The sequence below is a fragment of the Amblyomma americanum genome, chromosome 5, assembly GCF_052857255.1.
Source record: "Amblyomma americanum isolate KBUSLIRL-KWMA chromosome 5, ASM5285725v1, whole genome shotgun sequence".
In the NCBI taxonomy this organism is placed as follows: domain Eukaryota; kingdom Metazoa; phylum Arthropoda; class Arachnida; order Ixodida; family Ixodidae; genus Amblyomma; species Amblyomma americanum.
Genome location: NC_135501.1, coordinates 39,132,595 through 39,158,217, shown reverse-complemented (window position 1 = coordinate 39,158,217; position 25,623 = coordinate 39,132,595). Strand labels below are relative to the sequence as shown.

At 46.8% G+C, this 25,623-nt stretch overlaps 1 protein-coding gene across 5 annotated transcripts in view; it reads right to left on the bottom strand.

The window, feature by feature from the left end:
- Positions 1-25,623, bottom strand: part of LOC144132393 (uncharacterized) — an 82,512-nt gene that overhangs the window by 30,188 nt on the left and 26,701 nt on the right. For 2 of the 5 annotated variants that reach the window (XM_077664769.1, XM_077664774.1), the window contains exons 3-9: positions 15,835-15,939; positions 13,175-13,228; positions 10,888-10,991; positions 8,750-8,914; positions 3,765-3,827; positions 3,569-3,663; positions 2,123-2,196 (exon numbers count right to left, since the gene is read on the bottom strand). In XM_077664769.1, coding sequence (XP_077520895.1) covers positions 2,123-2,196; positions 3,569-3,663; positions 3,765-3,827; positions 8,750-8,914; positions 10,888-10,991; positions 13,175-13,228; positions 15,835-15,939 — 660 coding nt within the window. Of the gene's footprint in view, positions 1-2,122; positions 2,197-3,568; positions 3,664-3,764; positions 3,828-8,749; positions 8,915-10,887; positions 10,993-13,174; positions 13,229-15,834; positions 15,940-25,623 lie in introns of all 5 variants that reach the window. The other 3 variants (XM_077664770.1, XM_077664773.1, XM_077664771.1) reach the window with 3 other exon arrangements.

Here is a 25,623-nt window from a genome sequence, read left to right as displayed (position 1 = left end):
ATATTTCCATTGAGTTCAGCCTGTTACTGGCAGTTGGACTCTACCAGTGTTCACAATGGCTAACGTTCAATTCTTGATTTAGTTCATCTAAAAGGCATCGTCAAATAAAAAGCAAAATGGATTGCCACGACCGGGATTTCTAATCACCAAGCTGTCATACTGACCTTGATGAATGCAAACTTTGACCGAGAAGATACTATCAATTTTTTTTTTAATTTCCATGGCCACACGATGAATCCAATGTCGACAAGCAGTACCTCCAGTATGATAGGTTCAAAAATTTTAATTGCAATGTGAATGACATGTGGCTTTTCAAACTATTATGCTCGAGTGCTTGTATATTGCGTGCCAACCCTGCTAAGGTCTTGTAAAAGATGGCATTACCAATAAATAAAAAAGTTGTAGATGAGAATGTAGACAACGAATTGGTTGGCTGATCTGCTCTAACCATCTGTAGAATAAAAGTCTGAAAAAAAATATTTCTCAGTCATTTATTTTCACCTCTCTCAAAGATTTTAACACCTTGAACAACGCAAATGCTGGCCTCGGTTAGGAAATTTACTAGACGTGATTGCTTATTTTTCATGCTAGATTTCTTTTCGAAGCCAAATTGAATTCATTTTGCTCACAATAAAAAAAATCATTGCCGCAGCTATTTGCATGTTCGAAAGTATAACGACCAGATTCAGATGAAAGTAGCTGTTCTACACTGGAAGTTCACAAGTAACCTGTAGGCAGATATCCTACGCTCTTGAAAATGAACAAAATAAACGATGTAGCTTCACGTATTGCACCAAAAACAATTATTAGTAAAAAATTTGGCAAAATAAACCAACTGAAGAGAACGTACTGCTATGGCGCTGACCCCTTGTAACGCCTGCGTCACTTTTCGTTGTTGTCTTTTTATTTTATCTTTCAAAAAAGCTTTCCACATTCTGTTTGTGTGCCAAAAAAATTGCCCTTTCTAGTAATATGGAGAACAGGAAAAAAAAATTAGAGATATCCTTGCCTACCCGCATTGAAAGAATGAGAAAGCGTTGTCGCCTCATTGGTACTGCTAGCCTTTCAAATTTGGTGCCATGGTTGTTTTCTCGTTCACCAGATCGATTGGTTGTCGATTAACTCTGATTATACCCCCTTTTCATTCTTGCAACCATTTCGAGATCTCAAATTTTCCGCCACGCTTCGTTCCCGCCACCTCACTATATACCCGTGCAGTCTATTTACCCGTCCATTATGTTTTGCTTCAAATCAATTGCCCAACTGCCCATAATTTATCATTCTTTTGTCTTCATCTCCTGGTTACGTACGGATCACGTATCACTGGTCACGTGATTGCCAATTTCGAGTTTTCAAACTTGGCGCCACGCTTCGGCTCCGTCCACACTTTGTTATTAAAATTTGGCGCTACGCTGTATCTCCGCCTACTTACGGCGTTTTCAAATTTCGCGGCACTTTTTCTATGTCCCCGCCTACTTTTTGGACATTTTTGGTTCTAGATATTTAAGTATTCATCCGATTTCGAAATCTTTTTTTTTTTTCGGGAAGCATCCTCACATTACCCTCTTTCGATTACAACTATTCGCCTAACGCTTTATATTTCTTCTGAGTTGCCCACAACTCCTGCCGACATATTATGCAGACACGATCCCCGCTGACATAGCCTAGTAAGATTTCGCTTTAATAAATCATCTCCAGGGGAGCGGAAAACTTAAATTAACACGCAACAAAAGACGACCCCGCATTAAAAAAAATGCTTCACGGCTACCCACCGCTGATTGCACCGATGTTGCGAAAATATGAGTAGAGGCTTTCAGAATAGTGGAGACATATTAGCATAAGCGTATATTCTATTGCCGGATGCCTCCTGCGCACGCGCAGTGGAATCTGTCAGGCCAGGCGAGGTCACTGCGCGTGTGCAGGCGACGTCCGATTAATAGGTATACGTCTATTCTATTACGTCTCCACTATTCTAGAAGCCTCTGGCAACAAGCAACTATAGTGCTAACTTGCCAATTATCTCGTTAACTGTCTCGTCGCGAACGATCAAGGTTCCAACTGTCACGGCTGTTCTCGAAAAACATTGCACTGCTGAGTAGCAGCAAGATTAAGCTGTAGTTACCTTGGACTGCAGAATGCTGGGCCCACTGTAGTCGGCCTCCACCACCAAATAACGCTGGTCTTTCGGGCGCGTATCTGCAGTGACAGATTTGTCGGAAGAAGGATGTACAGCGTGGGCCTATTTAATTGTATACTTTTCATTTCACCTTCTCTTGGCTGAACTGTGGTATAAACCATTCTACGCGATTCTTAAGTGAAACAGCTCTTGTATTTTCAGTATATTTGAACTACTCGCCCGAACAGGTGTTTCAGGGAAATATACCAATTATTTTCAAAAATAAGGTTTTTGAGTTTTAAAAGTCGCTTCTCCGCCATACCAATACCACTGTTGTCGGGCGTCAGAAAAGTCAATCATGTTGTGTGACTTCATGAAGCGCCGGTTCAGGCCAGTCGAGTCTCTCAGCACACCAGCCATATATTCCTGTCGACTGAACGACTTTTTTAAGAAAATGACGATACCCTACGACTATTTCTTTTTGTCCGCCGCCATATTTACTTCAGAACCACCCAGGAACCTCATACAGATCCTGCAGGAAGCCATGGGTGTCGTCTGTGACGACAAACGAAAGAAGACCACATGAAATAAAAACGGAACAAAGTCTGACAAAATACGGTCCGAGGTAACGTAATAACTAGAGTACAGAACTTGTTACCGTCCGCTGCAACCCTAAATGTCTCGGTATTCAGATAAGCTCTCATGGTTTAATGGGGTTTAACGTCCGAAAGCGACTCACGCTATGAGGGACGCCGTGGTGAATAGTACAGGAAATTTCAACCACCTGGGGTTTTTTCACATGCACTGAGATTGCACAGTACACGGGCCTCCAGCATTTCTCTTCCATCCAAATCCCACCGCTGCGGCCCGGATCGAACCCCCGTTTTTCGGCTCAGCTGGCGACTGCCATAGCCACTGAGCCACCGCGGCGCCTTCTAGAAACAAGCTTTTATCGCCATGATCAAGCATTGGAAAATACCAAAGTGCAAGAAAAACTAATATTTTTCGTGCCTGCTATACGCTCCTTTGGATGTTGGCTATTACGCAGGCGTAGTCGCTCCTTCGCTAAATATCAAACGAGCACCAATTGACCGTTGCTGAACACATTTCTTAATGGCTCCTAATGGTAGCATCGAAAGTAATAGAAAAAAATTTTGACATGCTAAGTCACAATAGCCACTTTAGGCACCAAAAATATATCTTTCCATTCCCTCTAATTCAAGATCTGCGACGGATTTAGCTTCATTAAACACACTGTGCCAGGAAAAAAATTTTAAACTACGAACATGTTTTTCTCCGTCTTCCACAAAAGTCAGCTGTTAGGTCAGAAAACATTGCAGTCCTGAGAAACCAATCTCCGTTTTATGAATATGCCTGCAAAAATCACGACTCAGCCAGCTTCCGTAAAACAACGACAAAAGCTCGCCGTGGATAGTCTCGAAAACTACTCACCAGGGTGCGGCTGATAGCATCGTGGATGGGATCGGGCAAATTGATCGTATGCTTTGGCAAAGTTTTCAGGAAGCATGTCTTGTACGAGCACAATTCTGGTCAGACGACACAAAAAGTAAAAGAAAAGATTAGGCGTCTTGCGCTGCCTCTGACAAGCTGCCCCCTCCCCCAAATTCGTGCACACGAGAGTTCTCACCTGCGTATTAACCGGAATCCAAAACATTTGTTGTTGAGGCCACCGTGGAGGTCACTAAGCTTTCTGTAACGAGAATAAAAGAGACAAAAATAAATGGCGCATAAAAACGAGGTTAACGGAACACGATTACAGCTATAAGGTAAAAATTCTAACCTCGAAATGGGTGCTGCTTAACGACGGCACCAGGAAGAAGTTTTAAATCTGGCAAATATCGCAGTATTGGGGTGAAAAACTTTCAGTTTAGTGTCACGGTCCCGGAAGCTCATTGGAGGCCGACGAGGATCAGTGTGGTCTATGAGAGGCACAGCCTCCACGATTTCATTTCGATACATTGCTGCCACACTGGAATATGAGCCGCTTGCACTTCTCGCGTCTCTTGTCAATCATTCCACTCCCCTATGGAAGCGTCAATAGTCATTCGTAAGACAAAATAGGTTCTATTGCGGTAACAGTTTCGATTGGAAAACATGATCGTCCACTCCGCTCCGGACTGGCCTACCAGAGGCAACACCATTCATAAACCGCCTGCATACCACGAGGCAACCGGATCTGTTCGATCAAACTGATATCCTCCTTCTTTTAGTAAGTGTAACGGGGGCTTAGGTTAACGCTCAGGTGGCGGCGAAACCGTGGCGGCGACCGAGTCTCTCATCTGTTCAGGTCAGCAGGCGCTCGGCAGGCAGCGACTTATTCTTCTTTGCCTCAGCAAATATAGGGTGACGCCCTTCTTCACATAAGGAAAGAACATCATCATTTCCTGTTCAGAACAATAGGAAAATGCACGAAAAACTACAAGTAAGCAGCTTGGAGGAGCATGAGGCATTCGGCGAAGTGAGCAAGCCGGGCCCAATGTGGTTGACAAGCATGTAGCTTTAGAAAAGTACCACTAATCAACGGGCACCATAAGCTTTGGTGCGCATCTGTGCCTCTTCCCAAAATTTGCGTCGTGCTCTATTTTATGACAAGCATGTAGCTTTAGAAAAGTACCACTAATCAACGGACACCATAAGCTTTGGTGCGCATCTGTGCCTCTTCCCAAAATTTGCGTGTCATGCTCTATTTTATGAGACTACTGATCCGGAGTTCCCGGGTTCGAACCCGACCGCGGCGGCTGCGTTTTTATGGAGGAAAAACGCTAAGGCGCCCGTGTGCTGTGCGATGTCAGTGCACGTTAAAGATCCCCAGGTGGTCGGAATTATTCCGGAGCCCTCCACTACGGACCTATTTGTTTCTCTCTTCTTTCACTCCCTCCTTTATCCCTTCCCTTACGGCGCGGCGCGGTACAGGTGTCCAACGATATATGAGACAGATACTGCGCCATTTCCTTTCCACCAAAAACCAATTATTATTATTATTATTATATTATTATTATTATTATTATTATTATTATTATTATTATTATTATTATTATTATTATTATTATTATTATTATTATTATTATTATTATTATTTTATGAAGTTGCGTTGCGACTCACTCGAACCAACGCGAATGACAAACAACCTTCAGCAACCGTACCATTCCAAAAGTGTCGTGTACACGCCGGCGCTGCTTTTACATGTAGCATCGCGTAGATGGAATAAAATACATAGGCATACAAGCAATGTAAAACAGAGCAATTCAAGAAAGCTGTTGTTTGAGGAGAGGAGAAAGGGGATTTGAAGCAAACTGTCGGAGTCACTTTACGCAACATAGAGCCGTGGAATTTTAATTAGTGCGATCCAGTTGTGGTTTGTTTGTGTTGCAAGCATAGCTCAATGAACAAAAAATGCTGTCCCAGTGCTTTTGAGAAACGTGGAGAGACGTTTTCAAGATTATTGTACACATCTGCGCTGAGCTTAAATAAGCGTCAACACTTTTGAATACCTAGACAAATTCACGCAGCGAAACAGCGAAGAAGCCCCCGCGGTGGCTCGAATGTTTGGAATGCTCGGCTTCTGGCCGGAGAGACGCGGGCTCGATCTCAGCCGCAATGGTCCCGTTCCGATCGCGGCGAAACGGTAGAGGCCTCTGTACTGTGCGATGTCGTTAAAGGACCCCATGTGGTCATTATTATCCGTAACCCTCCAAAACGGCGTCCCCAATAGCCTGAGTCGCCTTGAGAAATTAAATCTCATAAAAACCAAACCAGAAAGAGCGACGAAGAAAATGACTAAGCTGATTACATTGTCAGCGACACTTCTTATTATGACGCGAGTTTTGATAGTGATGTTTTATACATTCAACACAAATATTATGGCATAAAAGGGAACTTTAGTATTGCTAACAAAGGCGAAAAGTTGCTCGTTATTTTCATATCACAGTTCTGAAAACGACGCGACCTAAAACTTTCAGGGTTTTATGCCTCCGAAGAACCCAAGTGCATGGCGGTCGGCTGTGCGACGCGAGCTTGAGTGCGTTTATGCAACTGACATCAGGGGCGCGTTTCTGTCGCAGGCATCCTCACGTCTTCTCCGTGAATGGGAGAACAGATTAAACACACAGGACAAATTTTAATGGAAAGAAATAGATCTTTAAAAATACTGCCCCAGAACCGCTGCAAGATTTAGTTGTGGCAGAAGCGATCGGCGGATCTAGCTGGAGGTAGTATGTGGCAGGTTGAATTTAACGTGACATATCGGCTACGAGAAACGCCGTAGTTAGTGGCTCCGGGCTAATTTGGTAGTAGTAATGGTTTGGGGGAAAGGAAATGGCGCAGTATCCGTCTCATATATCGTTGGACACCTGAAACGCGCCCTAAGGGAAGGGATAAAGGAGGGAGTGAAAGAAGAAGGGAAGAGAGAGGTGCCGTAGTGGAGGGCTCCGGAATAATTTCGACCACCTTGGGATCTTTAACGTGCACTGACATCGCACAGCACAGGGACGCCTTAGCGTTTTTACTCCATAAAATCATAAAAACGCAGCCGCCGCGGTCGGGTTCGAACAACCAGGGAACTCCGGATCAGTGGCCGGATCAGTGGATCCGCAGCCGTGGCCTCGTGGTAGAGCACCCGACTCGGCTTCGGGAGGTGGTGGGCTCGACTCCCACTGCCGCCGGTTACCCACCGGTCATGCTCTAATGGGTACAAGCCATTCCCTGGCCTGGTGCTCGGCTTTCTGGGCTGCATGGCTTGGGAAAGTAGCCTGCGCCTTCAAATCACAACACTATGTGAGCCCTGGGTTGATTTCGACAACCTAGTTTTCTTAGCGTGCCCTAACACCGCTATGGCCCTTAATTGGGCTAGATGCGCACTGAATGCAGACATGGTCATCATCATCAACCCGTCTACGCCCACTGCAGGACAAAGCCACCTTCCATATCTAAGTAAACAGGTCCTCTGCCAGCTGCGGCCACCCTATCCTCGTGAACTTCTTACTCTCATCCGCCCAGCTCACTTACCGCGACTTCTTGCTACGCTTCCCCATCCTTGGAATCCAGTCTGTTACCCTGGAGGAACATCGGTTATCTCGCCTTTCCATTACATGCCATGCCCTTTTCTTCCGTCGTCCTCCTGATTTCTGGTAGTATGTCATTAACCCGTATTTCATCCCTGACCCACTCCGCCCTGATCACGTCTCTTAACGTTACATATACAACTTTTCTTTCCATTACTGGCTGTGCGCTATCCTTAAGTTGAAATTTTTCGTTAGCCTTCACGTTTCTATCCGCTAGGTGAGTACCGATATTATACTTTTCCCTTAGGGGATATTGGTCAACTTTCATTCATGACCAGAGAGAACCTTCCATATGCGCTCCAACCCATGCTTATCCTTTTAGTTATTTCCCCATCTCATGATCCTGATCAGCCGTCACTACCTGCCCTAAGTAGACGTATTCCGTTACCAATTCCAGCACCTTGCAACCAATTGTAAACTGCTGCTGCCTTGCAAGAGTGATGAACGTTCCTTTTGTTTTCTGCGTGTTAATTTTTAGAACCGCCATTCTACTCTGCTTAACTCACTGATCATGTTTTGCATTCATTTCCTGAGAGACTGAACAAGGCAATATTTTTAGCGAATCGCTGATTACATAGGCACTCTCCAATAACCTTTGTCCCCAACTGCCCATTCCAGGCCTCGGAATGCCTCGTGTAAACAGGCGGTGAATAGCATTGGCGAAATGGTGTCTCTCTGCCTGACACACTTTCTTACTGGAACTTTATTGCTGACTTTATGGAGGACTATGGTTGCTGTGCAGTCGTTACAGTTATCTTCCAGTATTTTCACATAAGGCTCTTCTACACCCTGATTACGTAATACCTGCATGACTGCCGAGGTTTCCACTGAATCAAATGCTTTCTCGTACTCAATAAACACTACTGATATAGGGTTGTTTATATTATGCGCATTTCTTTATAACGTGATAAATAGTGTGAATATGGTATATTTTCGAGTGCCCTTTACGAAATACTGATACCAACATAGCATACGAAAAATGTTTCGTGAGATTCCTATTAAACCTCGCTGCCAACGTTAAAAGGCTGGAAAGCCGTGGATTACAGGGCAGTCGTTGAGAAAAATAAAGCAGAACAAATTTTGTCAGCTGTTGAACGGTACTGGTGAGATCGTACCTCCCTGCCTGACACGCTGTCTTATTGTAATTTTGTTGCTGGCTTTATGAAGGACTAGGGTAGCTGTCCCCCCACTATATATATCTTCCAGTATTTTTGCATACTCTAGTCTCCCATGGCTTTTCGCGCCAGCTACAATCCCGGAGCCCCAACATCACAAAGTATATGGGCATTTTTGCATTTCCCTTCAATTTAAATGCGGCCGCTGCGACCGGAGTTTAAACCCGCAACATTGAGATCAGCAACCGAACCCCAAAGCCGGCGGGTAGCTACAAGGTGGGATAAATGGTTGAATCCACTACTGCGGGTAGCTACAAGGTGGGATAAGGGCGCTGGCATAGTCATCGGAGCGAACCACTGCAATACCCGCTATTTAGAAACGCCGATCAGTGGCTGCCCTGCTATTACAACTATTTCAGCGAGTGGGTGTTCCGTACTTGCAGCTGAAGACGCTGGAGTACACTCTGGAGGCCGAATGCGTGTCGATGACAAAAAGCTGCAGCACCGTGTCAGCGGGCCCCCGTGCCTTGTTGCCTGTGTCTACGATGTACGTCTCCGAGTCGACCGTCTCCTCTATCTTGTTCACCTTGCTGCCCTGAAATCTGAGTGTCCCCAAAGGATATCAGCATCGTGGCACCCATAGCGTAGCACATTTCTATAACGTAGTATGCTATAGAACTGTTTAGCCACTTTTCCTGAAGCTCTAAATCGGTTTCGGTACAGTTAACAGAATCCCTACCGAAAAAACTCTCAAACGATAACGATAGTCGCTCGACCGAAATTTGAGCGCAGCTTTTCAAATGCCCCATGCCACCGCAAGCAGGCTGGCGTGTTTTTTTACTCGCAACCCTTCGCGATCTTCTCGTGGCAGCCACATGGCTTTCCGCACTGCTGCCTGGACAACCGGTTACGCCGACAACGCCAACGACGAAGCGGAATGCAGGATTGGCATCCAAGAGCTGCGCTCTAGAATAAAACATGATATTCTGCTGTGACAGATTTTTTCGCAATATTTTTGTCCATTAGATCGAGGTAACGACAAATATTTTTCTAGTAAGAACAAAATTTCCGGCAGTATTGTGTTGTCACAATGTCACAGCGACACAATTAAAGAAAAATACCGCAGAAAAATACTACAAGACTAAAGATAAATCTGTTGTTACGACAAAATGACAATAATTTTGGCTGGACTGCATGGCCTTTTTATCTCGGTTGGGATATGGTCCGCTTGGCGCGTCTTTTCACTTGTATACAGCACAACGCACCAAGCATGCAATAAATTTCTTCTATTTAGTGCAACACAATGCGTTAATCGCCACTCTGCTTGGTACGTAAAGCGACCCTCAAGGTAGAACTACTTCCGCGTTAGAGAGAAAAAAAAAAGAACGAATACTAGGCGTGTATTGCTTAGGGCGAGGCAGTAGAAACCACGTAAATACCACGAAGAACAAGTCTTCTTTAATGAACATACCAGCAATATAACTATTTTCTTCTATCAACACAACGCCTCTTAGAGAAGCAAGGCTGCCCTCATCTCAAGTGCTCTAATTGCTTCGTAACAGCAGATACGTTACGCACGCCTACACATTCTTCTCCAGTTACATGCTCCTACGCTCTCGCCATACCCTGCGCTCCTTAACCATCCTCCGGTTGTACCCTCTAGATGGTTCTGGCGGTGATCACCCTCTGGTCACGCATTCTTCCGCTCTCTTCGTACTTTCCGCCTTCCATTTTATCTACCGTCTGAGCGATTTCCAAGGCAACCACTGACCGTTTACGCCCACTACTAATGCTGCTACTACTACTACTACACTACTACTACTATACTGCTACTACTATACTGCTACTACTACTACTACTACTATACTGCTACTACTACTACTACTATACTGCTACTACTACTACTACTACTACACTGCTAGTACTACTACTACTATACTTCTACACTACTACTACACTACTACTACTATAATACTACTACTATACTACTACTACACTACGACTGTTACTACTATAATACTACTGCCATACTACTACTACAAGGCCGACGCGAAGCCCAGTAACGGTAGCCTGACAGTTGTTTCTGTATAAAGCGCAGAGCGGCGCGGAAAACCCCACGTCCAGCTAATAAGTCCTCTCTCGGGAGCCCTAAGACTGGAGAGGAAGTTAGGCTACTACGAATTTTGAATACCGTGTCAAGTGATAGACACGGTGACTCAGAGGAAAGGTTCTCTATCACAGCTTTTCCTAAGCATCCCGGCAGCGAAAGCTTAACAGCGGGCCATATAAATCGCAGTGCAGAGGCTAAGCCAAAGAAGTATTGCACTATACAGTTCACCAAGACGTGTGCACACATCAGTGGATAACTAATCGTTCTCTACTAGAGCTCGTAACAAAGAATTCGGCGTCCAATGTCTTCCCTATAGGCCAGGATAGCTTGGCGGGATTAGACGAGGTACTTAAAGGAGGGATCAGGTGCTGCTTCAGTTCTGTATTGACTCAGCCAGAAAGGAATATGTCTACTGCAGGCGCAGCACGCATGGAGTCAGTGCTGAGGGAAAAGAAAATCACTCACGATGGCCTCAAGGTTTCTTCGAACTTCTTTATATCCTGGCACTCACACAGGGTCATAAGCTTCTTGAGACAGTGCCCATAACACGTGCGACAACTGTGCGGATACTGAAAGGTCGGTTAAAAAATAAAAGGGTCAGTAGCGCACACAAGAGGAAAGGCTTTTTAACGCGACAGTGTTAAGGAGCTCGTGTCGCAGAAAACCCGGTGTCGTCGGCGTCGGCCTGAGCGAAAAATCCCTCCTCCCCGTGAGCGAAAAGTTCCTCCTCCTCGCAATGTACACCACTGCCCCAAGACGGCGCGCGACTGCAGCGCCTCCCGCTCGTCTCGTTCGGGCGCAGTGGGGCCGCGCGGGCACGCATGAATCACGCGGTGAGCTGCGAACAACGCAGCGCACATCCAAAGCGTGTTCACCACGAATCTTGCCGCTTGCAGCCCGTTCGTTCAGCGCGGAAGCTATTCTGGCGTTCGTTGCATCGGGTTTGTCGTGAACGATGTGACGACGAACTAGAACTGCAACGTGAGTCCCGCGCGTTTCGGCAAGGCGCCTGGCAGCGCTTTTACGTGGTTTGCCGCTCTGCGCGTCCGTTTCACCGTACGAAGCAGAGCGATTTGTCTAACGTGCAAGGAATCGCGCCGAGCGGGCGATGGCGTTCCGTGGACTCGCTGGCATTGCTGCAACACGCTGTCGCGTTCCACTCTTAAAGGCGAAGCTTAAGTGCCCTCCAATTTTTTTTTCTTTTTGATGCGGTTGATAAAGACAAGTTATTCGAGTTATATTACCTCGAAATGACCCACTGTGCGCATGCAAGGGTGGTGCTCTGCTATGTTCAACAAGAATATAAAGATGATTTCTTCTTTGTGATATGTTACCTTGCTAAATTTTTTGGCTGTGAAATAATGTTTCGGGTGCCTCTCCAAGTAAAAAAGATGCCGCCACCGTCTAAACGTTGAAGTAGCGAGCTTTAGCTGTTTGGTAGCGTCATGTATCGCGCATGCGATGCATTAAATTACCACGTAAATAGGCTACTTCTCCATACCTCAGGGCGAGTGGGCGCCTACCGCCTTGAGGTCGAATATTTTTCACCAGTTTGGTCCGAAAAAGTTTTTCCGACTCTTTGCGGGGCCATTTTTCCTTACCTAAAGGCGGTCGGTGCCCGGTCGCCATGAGGTATGAAATTGTGAGCTGGCGACTGCTGACGTCACGGTCGCAGTGTTAAGCCCAACCATAACTAAATATTAACCTTATTAGTCGACATTGGTGTCTAACATGTTCTAGTCATTGAGCCCGTTATAAATGTCATTAGTTAGAACATGACATGATCGGTTATTTAATAATAACAATTAAATTTATGCCTAGCCATACATAAATATTAACTTCATTACTTAATATTGATCTCTAACGTCTTCTACTCATATAGAGGATTCCAAATATTTAATTCGTTTTAACATCACCTTAATAATTACTGAGTTATGAGAGATTAATCATAGTCACATGACTAGGTAATTATGACGTCAGAGACTTTTTATTAAGCTGAATGAATTCTCCCAATCACCCCCATCAATAATAGATTGGGTTGCTATACCGATCTACTACAGGGGCCGCCAACTTGAATTCCTCGCACTTGAAATTTCACGCCGAAGGGAGGTGGTAGCAGACCCCAAGAAATCGAGAACGTGATGAATAACAGCTAACGCTCCTAAAATAAACACACACACACGACACTGGTCCCTGTTAATGACAGTATCTAAATGCCACAAATCTGCTGAAATCAAATTTCATAACTTTCTGCTTCCAAGCGCTTAAGAGAACTTAAAGCCAGTAAAAATATTTTACGATGTACTGCAACCGGCGTGACCTCGACTTTAAGAACTGTGATTTCTTTCCACCAAAACACAGTGCTCGGGATTTAATAGTGCGCTGTTTAATTCATGCTCAGAATAATGCCGAGTATATCAACTCCAAGCTGCATGCTAAAACGGAAATAAAAAATACCTAACTGCTGCTGAAATAATTAAATATTCTGTTCTGCGTACATTTAACACCTCGATCTCAATGGGTGCGGCTGCTGCTCTAACGAAAGTCGACGAAGTAGTAGCGTAAAGCGTCCTGTACATCAGGCCGATTCCTACGTGTGGCCATCCAAGCAAATGTTCCTCGCACGCTAGCCTTAACAGGGGCCTTAAGGTAGCGTCGTAACGATAGGAGCAAAAAAAGATGAGCCTAGATAAATGTCAAATCATGACGCTGGCAGAAGCATTATTGTAAATAATGAAGCTTGGTGCATTACAAGCAGATTTCCGCTTGACTGCACGGCCCCGGAATCGTCTTGGCCGCTTGCTGCCTGAAAACGTAGAGATATCACAATGAGTTTTCAGCAATAGACGTCACTCTTAAGAACAGACGGCGCAAATACCGCTCAGTAAGTTCAAGAAAACCACACGGAACCGCCGTGCATTAACTCAATGTCCGAGACAAGCCATCGCAACTAGCGTGAAAAAATAAAGAAAAAGAAGTCCAGGCAAAGGCAAAGCGAGACGACGTCGAATGCTGCGTGCGGTAGCGTGGGTAGGTAGCCAGGTTTTTAACGCACCCCGAAGGCTTCGAGTCAAGAAGAGTCACATGGCGGGAATAATGCAAGCGCCCCTTTAGAATAAAAACAAACTTATCAGCACAATAGTAACATCTCTCGTCTCTCTCTACATTCTTCCAATCGGCGAAGAACGGCCCTCACCAGAGCAGGCAGCGCCACCATAGCTGAGCATAACCGCTCCGGCTTTTACTGACGCAGCCTAGGAATATACCATTATAACTATTGCACTGCGAGGCATAAGTGCGATGAGGCCACTCGGGTGGTACCGCAGCACAGCATGCACATTTGCCGTCCGCGGTGTCTTAGTGGAGCGCTTGCTCGACTAAGTGCTTTCAATGCCTTAGTGTTCCTTAGTGTTTTCAATGCCACCCAGATACGGCTCATCCGCCTGATCAAGGACCTCTCCTCATCATCATCATCAGTCTGACTACACCCACCGCAGGCAAAGCCTCTCCCATGACTATCCAATTAACTCTGTCCTTTACCAGCTGCGGCCACCGTATCCCAGCAAACTTCTCGAACAGCACTGCTAGGCTATCCTCACTGGATAAGGTTCTAGCGTTAAACGTTGCAAGGTTCTGTTTCCAATGGCGTCCTGTCCGAAGCCAGAGATTCTTAGCACACTCCGCTACGTCATAGGTCTGACCGCCGCCTTGGTCAGTTGCTCCGCAGCCTCTGGGGACTGAGGGCCGAGAGTTAATTCCTTGGTTCATAGAAAGTTGCGGCCAAGTACTACATCAGGGTGGCTAAATCCTGCTCTGGTGAGGGAGTGCGTTGTCGGTTCTGGTCACCGAGAAGAGGCTGCACCCCCAGCTTGGTTATGCAATTCCACCGACAAGCGGAGCTTTTTTTTTTCAAAGCCGGTGGAGAAATGCGTGTCACCGTGATTCGAGCCCTGGCCCACTTGCATGCCAGATGGATGCTCTACCTGTACGCCATCACTGCACTCTTAATTGTACCTCTCATAGCTCCCTTCATTAGGTTTCCCCATCGGCAAGCCTTCGGGCATGCTGCAAGGCTGTGATGGAGAGAACTTAAGGTAGCGACAAGTACACACGAGTCCTGGACTTTTGGGCCGTACGCGAAGTGGTAGAAGCGCGATAGGGCTGGTTGGCGACATGCTGCCCTGCGCGTTCGTGCGTGTGGTTGTCGCTTCTTTTGGAAATATGGGAGACTTAAAAGAACTGTCTTGATGGCGTCTTAGGACGGAACGAGAATGAACTGAAGCAGCTTCTGAGACCAATGTGAGCAGCCGCTGCAAGAGTCGTTCCACATGGCAGCGGCGCGTCAAGGCACCTAACTGAATTAATGCGTCCAATTAACTCCCATTACGTAGCGATAAATGTGGCTGTCATTAAAAATAACTAGAGCAGGCGCTGCTCGGTGGCTAGACACTCTGCTGCTGAACCGGAGGACCCGGGTTCAATCCCAGCCGAGGCGGTCGGGTTTCGATGGAAGCGAAGGACAAAAGGCAGTCGTGTGCTGCCCGATGTCAGTGCACGTTGATGAATCCCAGGCCCAGGTGGCCTGAATTAACCTGGAGCCCTCCACTACGGCTTCTCTAATACCCCATGCGTCGCTCCGGGACGTTAAACCGCACGAATCACAAATCATAACGAATAAAAACACATGGCAGTACAGATGTGACCCACCAGCGAGTGTCTGATCGTCGAGGCGCCGAAATTTTTAGCGTTTTGTGAAGAACGACCATGACCCTGCAATGTTTCTGAGTGATCCCTTCTTCGACCACGCCGAACTATGTTTTGTGTGTTCTGAAAACCACATTCTTCGAACGAGCTCCCTTGTCATTTATACTTCGGATTGTTCCACTGAAAAGGGGTACGTTCCTGAGCGCACACCGCAGAAGTAAGAAGAGAAATAGGTATATCATACGTCGGTACAATCACTTGTACGGTTCATCAGCCTTGCCTAGTATAAATGGAAAATTAACTCAATCATGTCTGTCAGGATCGAACACATCATAACTGCATACTACGCAACTGTGCGCAATAATGACAGGTCGAAACCCACTGTCTACAGTATATATTTTGTTTCAAGTCAACGATAAAACGTACAGCCTAGGTCACAAGTATTCAGGGTACACGGCTTTATTTTCAGCTGCAGTTATGTGGAGCACTGACGCTACCTCTAATGATCATAACGACTTAAAAGCTGAGAACGAGGGTCTCTATCACCTTACACACATATAGGAGAGGTGGGTCGTAATAAGTGTTTCACTGCTTGTCTGAAAATCCAATCCTGTGGCCTGGATACTTTAGAGGAATAGGGTGCGCAACATTACGCCCTGCAATCCACTTGGCACTGGTGTAATCGAGTGGCGAAAGAAATGCACTGACCGATTGTAATGCGGTGCTCCCCGGCTGGGTGCTGGCCTCGCCGCTGACTGCTGTGCTCCTGGTCTCGCGCGGTGACTTCGCCCCCGACGAATGGTGCCGTTTACTCTGAAAACACAGCAGAATTAGAATGGGTACGCATAAGTCGGAGCAGCAAGACTAACTTTTCTGCATGCTACAATAACATCCTTTATTTGTTAGCACTAAACTGGAAGCCAGAGTGCGCATCAGTGAGTCAGAGGCCGAATTCCTTAAGCTGGTAGTGCTTCAGCACACCTGCGGCGAGCCGGTAACAGCGCCTCACTATTACCGTACCCGGCGCCACAAGTATAAACCAGTCAAGAACCACTCTCACATTCGAACGGTTTTGGCAAAGCTATGCATGATCGGCTCTCTACAGCTTTAGCGTGAACTTCAGCGTCAACAAATTGCGAGACTTTTGCAGACTGACATTTGGAAACTTCCTCTTTTAATAAGAGAGTAGGCGGTTATAGACTGTTGAGTGTAATCTCCTGCCACATGTGCTGTATTGTAGCCCCGCCGAGAACAGTGACGACGAAAGAGCATAACAGCAGAAGAGTCTAACGACGTGGAGTAGTCCAGGCGATCCAACTAGTTTTCCCTTTCTTCTACGTCTAGAGGCTCCGAGGTTTCTGGAAGGTGTGTCTGCCATCAAGGGAGGGGGGGGGGGCTGTTATTAGGAAACTTTAACGCGGTATGAATCCTGAGGAGTTGGCATGCAGTTATATGCTATACGACGCCCGTTCCTGCACGCGACACAATAACACCTAAAATAGTTCCTGAGAATGTATTACAGCGAAGAGGTGCTTAATTTAACTTGAAGCAGATAAGGAACCTGTTTCGCGAAAAAATTATATCGCATAGTACAACCTATTTTTATCTTAGTTGTAAAGACGGGATTACACACCAAGCTGTAGCAACACATTCGTCGTCTATGAAGTGGCGCGCACTTTACATTTTAGTCGCCCTGAGGCTATAAACCCTAAATTCTTCCCAATTATTCTGTTCATTAAATTTTGAAGGCGACTTTTTTGCCTCAAGCAGCTGCACACAGTTGACCTTAGAAGCATGCGAACGTAGTGCATGAACCAACAAGATATCGTAACAACCAAGTAACTAGAACCAGCCATCCACGAACTCCCATCTGTATGTGCTGAAATGTTGACTTTTCGCAATGTAGCCAACTAGAATACCTAGGAAAGAACTAAATTCTTCATGCATTAAGATCCTGCACTAAGAGCGCGGAAGCAATTTCTGCGGAAGCAATTCTCAACAGGGCCCTTCATGGAATTTTTGTTTTCACTGAGCTAGTCTCTGGTCAAGCTTGTCTTTAGTGGAAAATTACAGCCGCTTGCCCGAAGGCTGCGCCTAGTGATCAGCGCTATCGGCTTCTAAAAATACACTAATTCGGCCCTTATTCGCAAAAAAGGTTAGCCCGCGTGGTAACAAGAATTGGTTACACACATTCGTTTGGTAGAAACTCAAGTTCAACTATCGGAGGCCACGCCGGAGGCGGACAACCACCTCCAGCACCTCGAGGAGGCGAGGCGAACCCTCGTCCGCAGATGGCGCCGCCAAAAACACAACCGGAAGCTCCAAATTCGCATCGCCTAGCTCACCCAACGAGCGGCTGAGTACGCGGCCCAGCTCGCCGACTCGATGTAGATGGACCGGTGCCACACGGCCGCTAGGCATATGTCTAGCCGAAGCACTTGTCTTTTTCGCGCCTTGATCCATCCGACTCAAACCAAAGCCGAGGCACAAAATATCTTTCTTTCTCTTTAATTGTTCCTTTCTGTTACAGAAAGCCGGAGCTAAAGCTATAGGCTACATGCCTCACATGGGCTTTCGCTCCGGGTGACGCTCAGCGAGCAGGAAAAGGGACATATTTAAAGAGCATTCAGTACGAAACAACTAAGTAATACGATTGTTGATCACATGAATGTTTCCACCAGACATGATCGCAAAAATATTAGCAAGTGAACAAATGAGAAAAAAAAGGCGAACATGATATTGCTGATTGCTTTCCAATGACGAAACATCCCAACTATATTCAAAGTCAAATACGCCGTTATAGATGACATTACTGACAAACATCCGAAATACTAAAAATACACATACATTTTAAGGCACATCAAAGCAAAAGGAAAAGCCCAAAATTATACCAATAATGCGGGCTATTCATGGCTTCGATGGAGACACCTCCAAATTAGCAAGCAAACTACGCGATCAATAACTCTGTATCCAACAGGGCCCATAGGCAGATTCCGAGAACGCGAAGCTGAATCAACCGTTCCGGCTCCATGACCTGAAGGCGACCCCGACCAAAGTGAAGCGAGGAACGGCACCGGGAAAAAACACAATAACAGAGAAATTACTTGCCAACCTTCCTGACCCAGCCTACGAGGCGCTCCTCGCATAGATAAACTCAATATGGCTCAGTGAGGCCTCGTTTCCCAATCGAATGAAAGACCGCGCAGTTCACTTTCATTCCGAAAGCCGGCAAAGCCGCAAACACGAACAACCTCCGCCCCATCTCCCTGACTCTTGTGCGGGAAAGCTGATGGAGACTATGCGAGACAGGCTGTCCGAGTTTTCGGAAAGCCAAAATGTATTCGCAGACGCTATGTTCGGTTCCCGCCCGCACCGGTCCGCGCAGGATGTCCTGCTTCAACTAGATCGCAAAATTCAAAATCCGGTCGAATACACGCTCAATGACAAGGCAGTAGTCGCCCTCGGTTACAAGGGGGCTTTCGACAATATCAACACGACATAATTTTGAAAAACCTCTCCCAAACCAACTGTGGACACAACACGTTTAACTACGTTAGGCAATTTCTCTCCGCCCGGCAAACGTACAGCACATTCGGAGGCAAGATGAACACAGCCCCTGCGAATTAGGCACTAGAGGTACACCACAGGGCGCTATCTTCTTACCCGTACTATTCAATTTGGTAATAATGAAACTTCAGGCTCAGCTGGAGAATGTCGAAGGCATACAGCACGTCCTATATGCCAACGACATCACCATCTAGGCTAAACAGGGGTCGGTAGGAGACATTGACGCCAACCTGCGGCAAGCGGCGGAGGTCGTGGACGCCTACGCCCGCCGCTGCAGTTTTCAATGCTCCCCGGCCAAATCATAATTTGGCCACAATCGCCCCGCCCCGCCGCGGTGGCTCAGTGGTTAGGGTGCTCGACTACTGATCCGGAGTTCCCGGGTTCGAACCCGACCGCGGCGGCTGCGTTTTTATGGAGGAAAAACGCCAAGGCGCCCGTGTGCTGTGCGATGTCAGTGCACGTTAAAGGTCCCCAGGTGGTCGAAATTATTCCGAAGCCCTCCACTACGGCACCTCCTTCTTCCTTTCTTCTTTCACTCCCTTCCTTATCCCTTCCCTTACGGCGCGGTTCAGGTGTCCAACGATATATGAGACAGATACTGCGCCATTTCCTTTCCCCAAAAAACCAATTATTATTATTATTACCAATCGCCCCTCGCCAAGAGCACTGCCAAAGTCGAACTGTCCCAAGCGAGGGGACCCATCCCAGAACACGATGAGATTAGAGTACCGGGTGTCTTTATACACACCACCTAGTCGACACATTACTGGCCAAACTGCGCACGGTGGGGGACCAGTCGGTCGCATAGTCCGCCGGGTTTCAATTACGGCGAAAAGACTTCTTGCGGCTGGCGCACGCATTCGTAACTACTCAAGTCTTGAGCTCGACTCCTTACCTCCACCTTCGCAGGTTTGACGAGTACGCCCTCGAGGTAAATCTCCGTAAAACTTACAAGCGTGCTCTCGACCTCCCGGTAGAAATGAGAGGCGTCAGAAAAAAAAAAATTAGGAAAAATTTGTTTTTTTCTGGTTTTTTCCCCCAAGGCATGAAAATCAGGAAAAAAAAAGGCACTGACTGGTGCCAATCAATAAAAATCTCAAAAAATTATGTGCTGAACAATACAGCACTGCTAAACGGTTGCGTCAAAAGAATCACAGTAAAGTTCCCAGCTAGCGTGCCATTCTCTATTTATTGTAATTAGTTTTGGCAGCAATTAGAAGTGATACCGTTTCATAAGAAAGCTTAAATTATTGAGACGCTTCAGCATGCTGCGTTCTTGTATAGCCCCTTTTGCATTGTGTTCGTTCCAAGCGGGAACCTAACACTGTGAGAACTGCTGAGCTGTACTGCTTTGCACTGTTCCGTATAATATATGGGAACATGGGTATACATGGTAGTATTTTGGAAGAGAACTTCTAGCGCTGCTACAGGTAACATTCAGATCAATGCAGTCGCTATATACGGCTTATTTATGCGTAAATAGAAATTGCCTTTCCCCAAAGGGAAAGCGATAGAATTACATTCTGGCATGGGCAACAATAAAGCGCGCATTTGTTTCCGAAATCAGTTAAGAAAAACGTATCCCGAGACGGAACATACAATGAATGATAATTTTTTTTATTCTTTATTGAACATTTTTGGTTACGGCGTGGTTTTGTTGAAAGATGCTCTCCCCACGCACGTTGGTCCAGCTATTAGCAAGCAGCGAGATGCTGAGCGCAGAACTGATTTTTTCTTCCACTTGTGTCATCACCCGGATGTAGTAAGCTTCCAAAAGCCGCTCGTCCAGCGAATGCCGTGACGGCGGTAAAAATGCGGGCCTTAGAAGCTTGAAAGCTTCCCGCCAGTATTTGTTTTCTGTGAGCGACAAAGGTGGTCCACTAGTGTGTATCGCTCGTGCCAGGTCCTCGTCATGCTTGTGCCGAAACTCCGGTGTCACTCTGTCAATGAATGTTGCTATGGAAACATTCCGAGTGGCTAGTCCTCCAGCCTCTTTCTTGTCCGCCATGCTGTCATTTTTTGACTTCACAACTTCATCGGATCGGCTTCTCGACCGAGCGCAACCAGATTAAGTTTCCGAAGCTTCGTCTTGTACCGACTGTGCAGATGATCTAATGTCCGGTGGACATTTCCGGTACTTTGCTATGTGGCTCCTCAAGCGCGTTGGAATTGGAAACTCGCACTTGGCGCAGCAGAACCTGCACACCGCTGGTCCCTTACCGCTGCTAGCATACAGCACATTGAGCGAACATTCGCTCTCGCCCTACCATATGCTAGCCGTACCTGTTCAATACGTCAAATGTTCGCCCAAATGTTCGAACGAGGTTTCATCATGGTTGCGACGAATAGGAGTTCCAGACCGATGCCAAACGCCGACAAGGCAGTCCAGGAGAAGTCAGGACACCTCACGAATCAAAACTCATTTCGCTGTCCCCGGACAGCTCTCACAAAGCGCGCATTAGCATGCGTCATGGAGAAAGTAAACCTTTTCTTTCCTTCCTCCATGGCGCGAGTTAACGTTACTGGACGGCGCCAACTGCAAACTCTGCAAATCATCAATCGTGCAGTTAAGATGAGGGGCCAGTTGGTCAGACATATTATAAACAAAAACGTAGCATATGGACGGGACGAAGAAGGGCGAAGAAAGGACGGTTGCTACACTTACAACTGAATAGAATGAAATGCGACAGTAAACCACACCCCATCCCAGAGCCACAAAACGCATGCACGTGACATAAAACAAGATAAAAAGAAACTGATAATCTTAAAACGTGTGGAAAAAGCAAAAGAAGAGAAAAGAGAAAGAGCGATAGATAATGAAAGGTGCTAAGAAACTCAAGTCCGAATTAAAAACTTCAATTCCTTCTCCATCAGATACACACACAGGGTACTAATACATGTGCCTTCACTGCATATCGAAATTTCCTGGGCTTCCAAGATTTCCCTAGTCAGTTGGTCTTTACCATGCCCTACAAATCTTAGTACGATTAAGCAGGGGAAAACAACCATTGCACTTCTTGCAATCCACTGGTACGCTGGGTGAACATGCCTCTTCACTTCGTCGACAAACTGGGGAACACGTACCAGTGGATTGCAAGAAGTGCAATGGTTGTTTTCCCCTGCTTAATCGTACTAAGATTGTAGGGCATGGTAAAGACCAATTGGCTAGGGAAATCTTGGAAGCCCAGGAAATTTCGATATGCAGTGAAGGCACGTGCATTAGTACCCCATCTGTGTATCTGATGGAGAAGGAATTAAAGTTTTTAAAACACACTTGAGTTTCTTAGCACCTTTCATTATCTATCGCTCTTTCTCTTTTCTTCTTTTTGCTTTTTTTCACACGTTTTAAGATTATCAGTTTGTTTTTACCTTGTTTCATGTCATGCACATGCGTGCTGTTGCTCTGGGATGGGGTGTGGTTTACTGTCTCATTTCATTCTATTCAGTTGTAAGTGTAGCAACCGTCCTGTCTTCGCCCTTCTTCGTCCCATCCCTATGGTACGTTTTTGTCTATATGAGGTTTGAAATCAAGAAAATTTGCAATATAGGACTCAACGAAAAGAAAGCACGCAAAAAAATCATCGGTTTTGAAAATACAGTTGTGCGTACTGTTTTATGCCAGTTTCTGGTATTTCCCATAAGTTTCCAATATTTGCGGAAAAAAAAACTTGTATTCCTTGTTTTGGCATTCAGAACTTCCGGAAATTTAACATCGCTACCTCCCAGTCACTACGTCAAACCAGCGCTTCCTGGGCCTGGGAAAGGTCAACACCTTCACGGAGCTTCGAGAAGCACATTTGACGAACCACTATACAAGACTACCAAAGACGCCGTCGGGTCACCGCCTTCTTGCCCGAGTACACATCCACCAACCAACACTGACGGAAGAACGCGTGTCATCCCCGAAATCTGGAGATACGCCCTGCGCGTGCGCCCTCTAGCGGCCAACTTGACTCGAGACGACCATAGTGGACAGCGCCTCACGCGTGGGCGGAAGCCTTGGCTTGCCACTATGGGAACAAACAAGAATATTCTACGAGGAGGCCTCCGGCGCACACCATGGGGGTCGGTACATGGCCACAGTCGTCCATCAAAACACCGCGGTGAACGGCCTTACACGTTCAAAGCACAAGACATAACGCATGCGGAGGAGGTGGCCATCGCGCTCGCCTCCGCCAATCAGGACTGGCTGTCATTACCGATTCGCGAGGGGCCTGCAGGCACATCGAAAGGGGCTTTATTCACTATCTTCCGTGCCACATACTTCCAGACAGCAATTATCTCGGAGCTCCCGCGTCCCGCACAATAATGTGCGCTCTCGCGCACACGGGTCTCGAGGGCAACGAAGCAGCCGACGCCGCTGCCCGTGCGCTCGCTCTCCGTGCGTCGCCCTCGCCTCCCCCCGATGCGGACTCCTGCCCTAATTCAGCTTTTACCTTTAAGAAAATTCTCTCGTCCAACCTGTATATATATATATATATATATATATATATATATATATATATATATATATATATTACTGTGTAAACAAAGCATTTGTGCATAGTACTCCTTCTTCTATCCTTTTTACCTGCCCCCTTACCTCTTTCATTTCATTTCTGCATTCTGGCTACTGTCCTTTAATTCCTCTGCTCCGTAGCGATGGCTGATGCCGGGGCTAGCGAACACCCGACTGCGAAGCAATGGGAGAGCCGTCTCACCAGCAGCGAGCTCACGGCCCAACGGGCCTTAGTGAGGCACGCGGGCGATGCAGCACGGCTCAGTGGAGCCCTGGAATAGGGGCCCACCCATGTTGAAGAGAAGACTCCGATCGCCAGCGCCAAGAACGAAGACGACGGAGCTTCCGAATCCGCGAATCTCTTGAATGGATCAATAAATGTTTTCACTCACTCACTCCTTTATTTTTATGGTTATTTCAATAAATCACTACTACTACCTTCAAGGAAATCACCCAACATTGCCAATTCGGCCATGCAATCTTCGGCTCTATGCTGAAACACTGCTGCGGCCGGCAGTTAAAACATTTCGGCCCCCGTCCACAGAGAAGGGCTCACATTGCGAGAAGTCTTCAGAAATTTACCACATTGTGTGGGCATGCCAATCAACCCCACACCTTCCCCCTATCCACAACCCTACGCAGGAGGACTGGGAGGTGGCCCTGCCCGGCTGCTCTGACCTGGCGAGCCAGAAGGCCCATGTCGGGCGCGCCCCAGCTGCAGCTACAGCCAATGGGCCCCTGTAATGAGGAGTCCACCTAGTGTTTCCAAGGAACGGCCCATTAAGGACCGCTACACACTCTCCTTGTAAATACTTCGGCAAATAAAGTTTTCAGTCAGTCAGTTCTCAAAATAATTTACCCAGTGATGGCGACGTGCTTTTTTGTTTTGTTCCTAGTGCGGAAGAACGTCTAGCCGCACTCCCCGGGTTTAGCGACCGTCCGCGTGAAGCCTCCGAGCAGCAAGCGTAACTGCGTCAGTGGACACCTGAATCGCACCGTCAGTAGGTAGAGGCGTCCATTTACAAGTTGAAGCAGTTATGCGCCTTTCCTTTTGTCAAAAACCAGCGTAGGTTTAGACTCATATGATTCTGAAGGAAGGAAAGGCGCATAACTGGCTCCCTGGTCGAGTGGGCCGCTCAATCGCGCTTTGAAGAACGTGGCGGTAGCGTCCACCTGCAAATAAAGGCAGTGTTTTCGCACAACAATAGCTCCGGTTTAGCTACTGCTGAACCTGGTCACAGAGCGAAGCTGTAGTGTATCGGACAAGTAGACTCGCCTTGGCGTCTGTAACATTTAGTGCATTCCGCACTCTTGATAGGAAGCGCCCACCATGCCACCCTGGCAGGCGGCAGTTAGTGTCCGATAAAACGGCTAGTTGAGCTAGTTGGTGCATACTGCTGGGAATAACAGCGCTGAGACGAGGGACAAAGAAAGAAGACAACAGGACCGGCAACAGGTCCTGTTGTCTGCTTCATTCTTTCCGCGCTGTTATTCCCGGCAGTTAAATTAATGGCTGATCGCGATAGGTCGGTCACCCAATGAACGCTGCGGCCTATATATATTCCCCAGACTGACGTCACAAGGGCCGTTCCCATCGCGCGCATTCAAGCGACTGTCACGTGACTATTCTATCTCCGTCAATCGGCAAATCGAAAGTACAAAGGTAAAGTGGTGCGACAGCAGGGTGTACCACATATGGTAAGGCCTATAGCCACACTTCATCACTGGCTCACTCTAAGGTCAACCGGAAACGCATGCAAAACCTGCTTAACCTAACGTAGTGAAGCTTTCGCTCCAGTACTCCGTGCTTAGGAGTGCCAAACCAGCTGCCATATTTTATACCCGATAGCGCTAAGGCGCTCGTGTCGCAGGAAAACCGGTGTCGGCATTGTCAGGCATTGGCTTTAGTCGTCAGCATTGTAACACAATAATCTCCAATTTGAAAATGTGGAGATAAGAGGAATCGAGCTCGGGTCGTTTAGACTGCGAGGCGAGCACGCGCAGAGCACGTTACGAAGACCCACTGGTTCGAGCGGAATAAAAAGTAAACTTAGCGAATGCGTTATGGTCTTTGACTTCGTGTAGTCTATGTACTAATGGGTTCATGAGTAATTATGAGTATGCGAATTTTCAATCTGGACCAGATAACAATCGCGTTCTACTCGATAAAGAATTTCAATTGGCTGCCATGAACTGTGGCAACGCAGCGCAATCTATTGTGATGACCCCCATAATGCGCAGGTCCACACGGGACGGAGAGGCAAAGAGACACCGTATGGCTCAGTTTAAACAAACAGGTATATTCAATAATTACACATGATTAAGATTATACATCAGAGGCTGGGGCGTCCGAGCTTACGTGCCGACGACTTCATGGGGGCGATGGAGTGGCTCCGGAGTTGGGCTCGAGCGGCTGCTGGCAGAAGAATTTC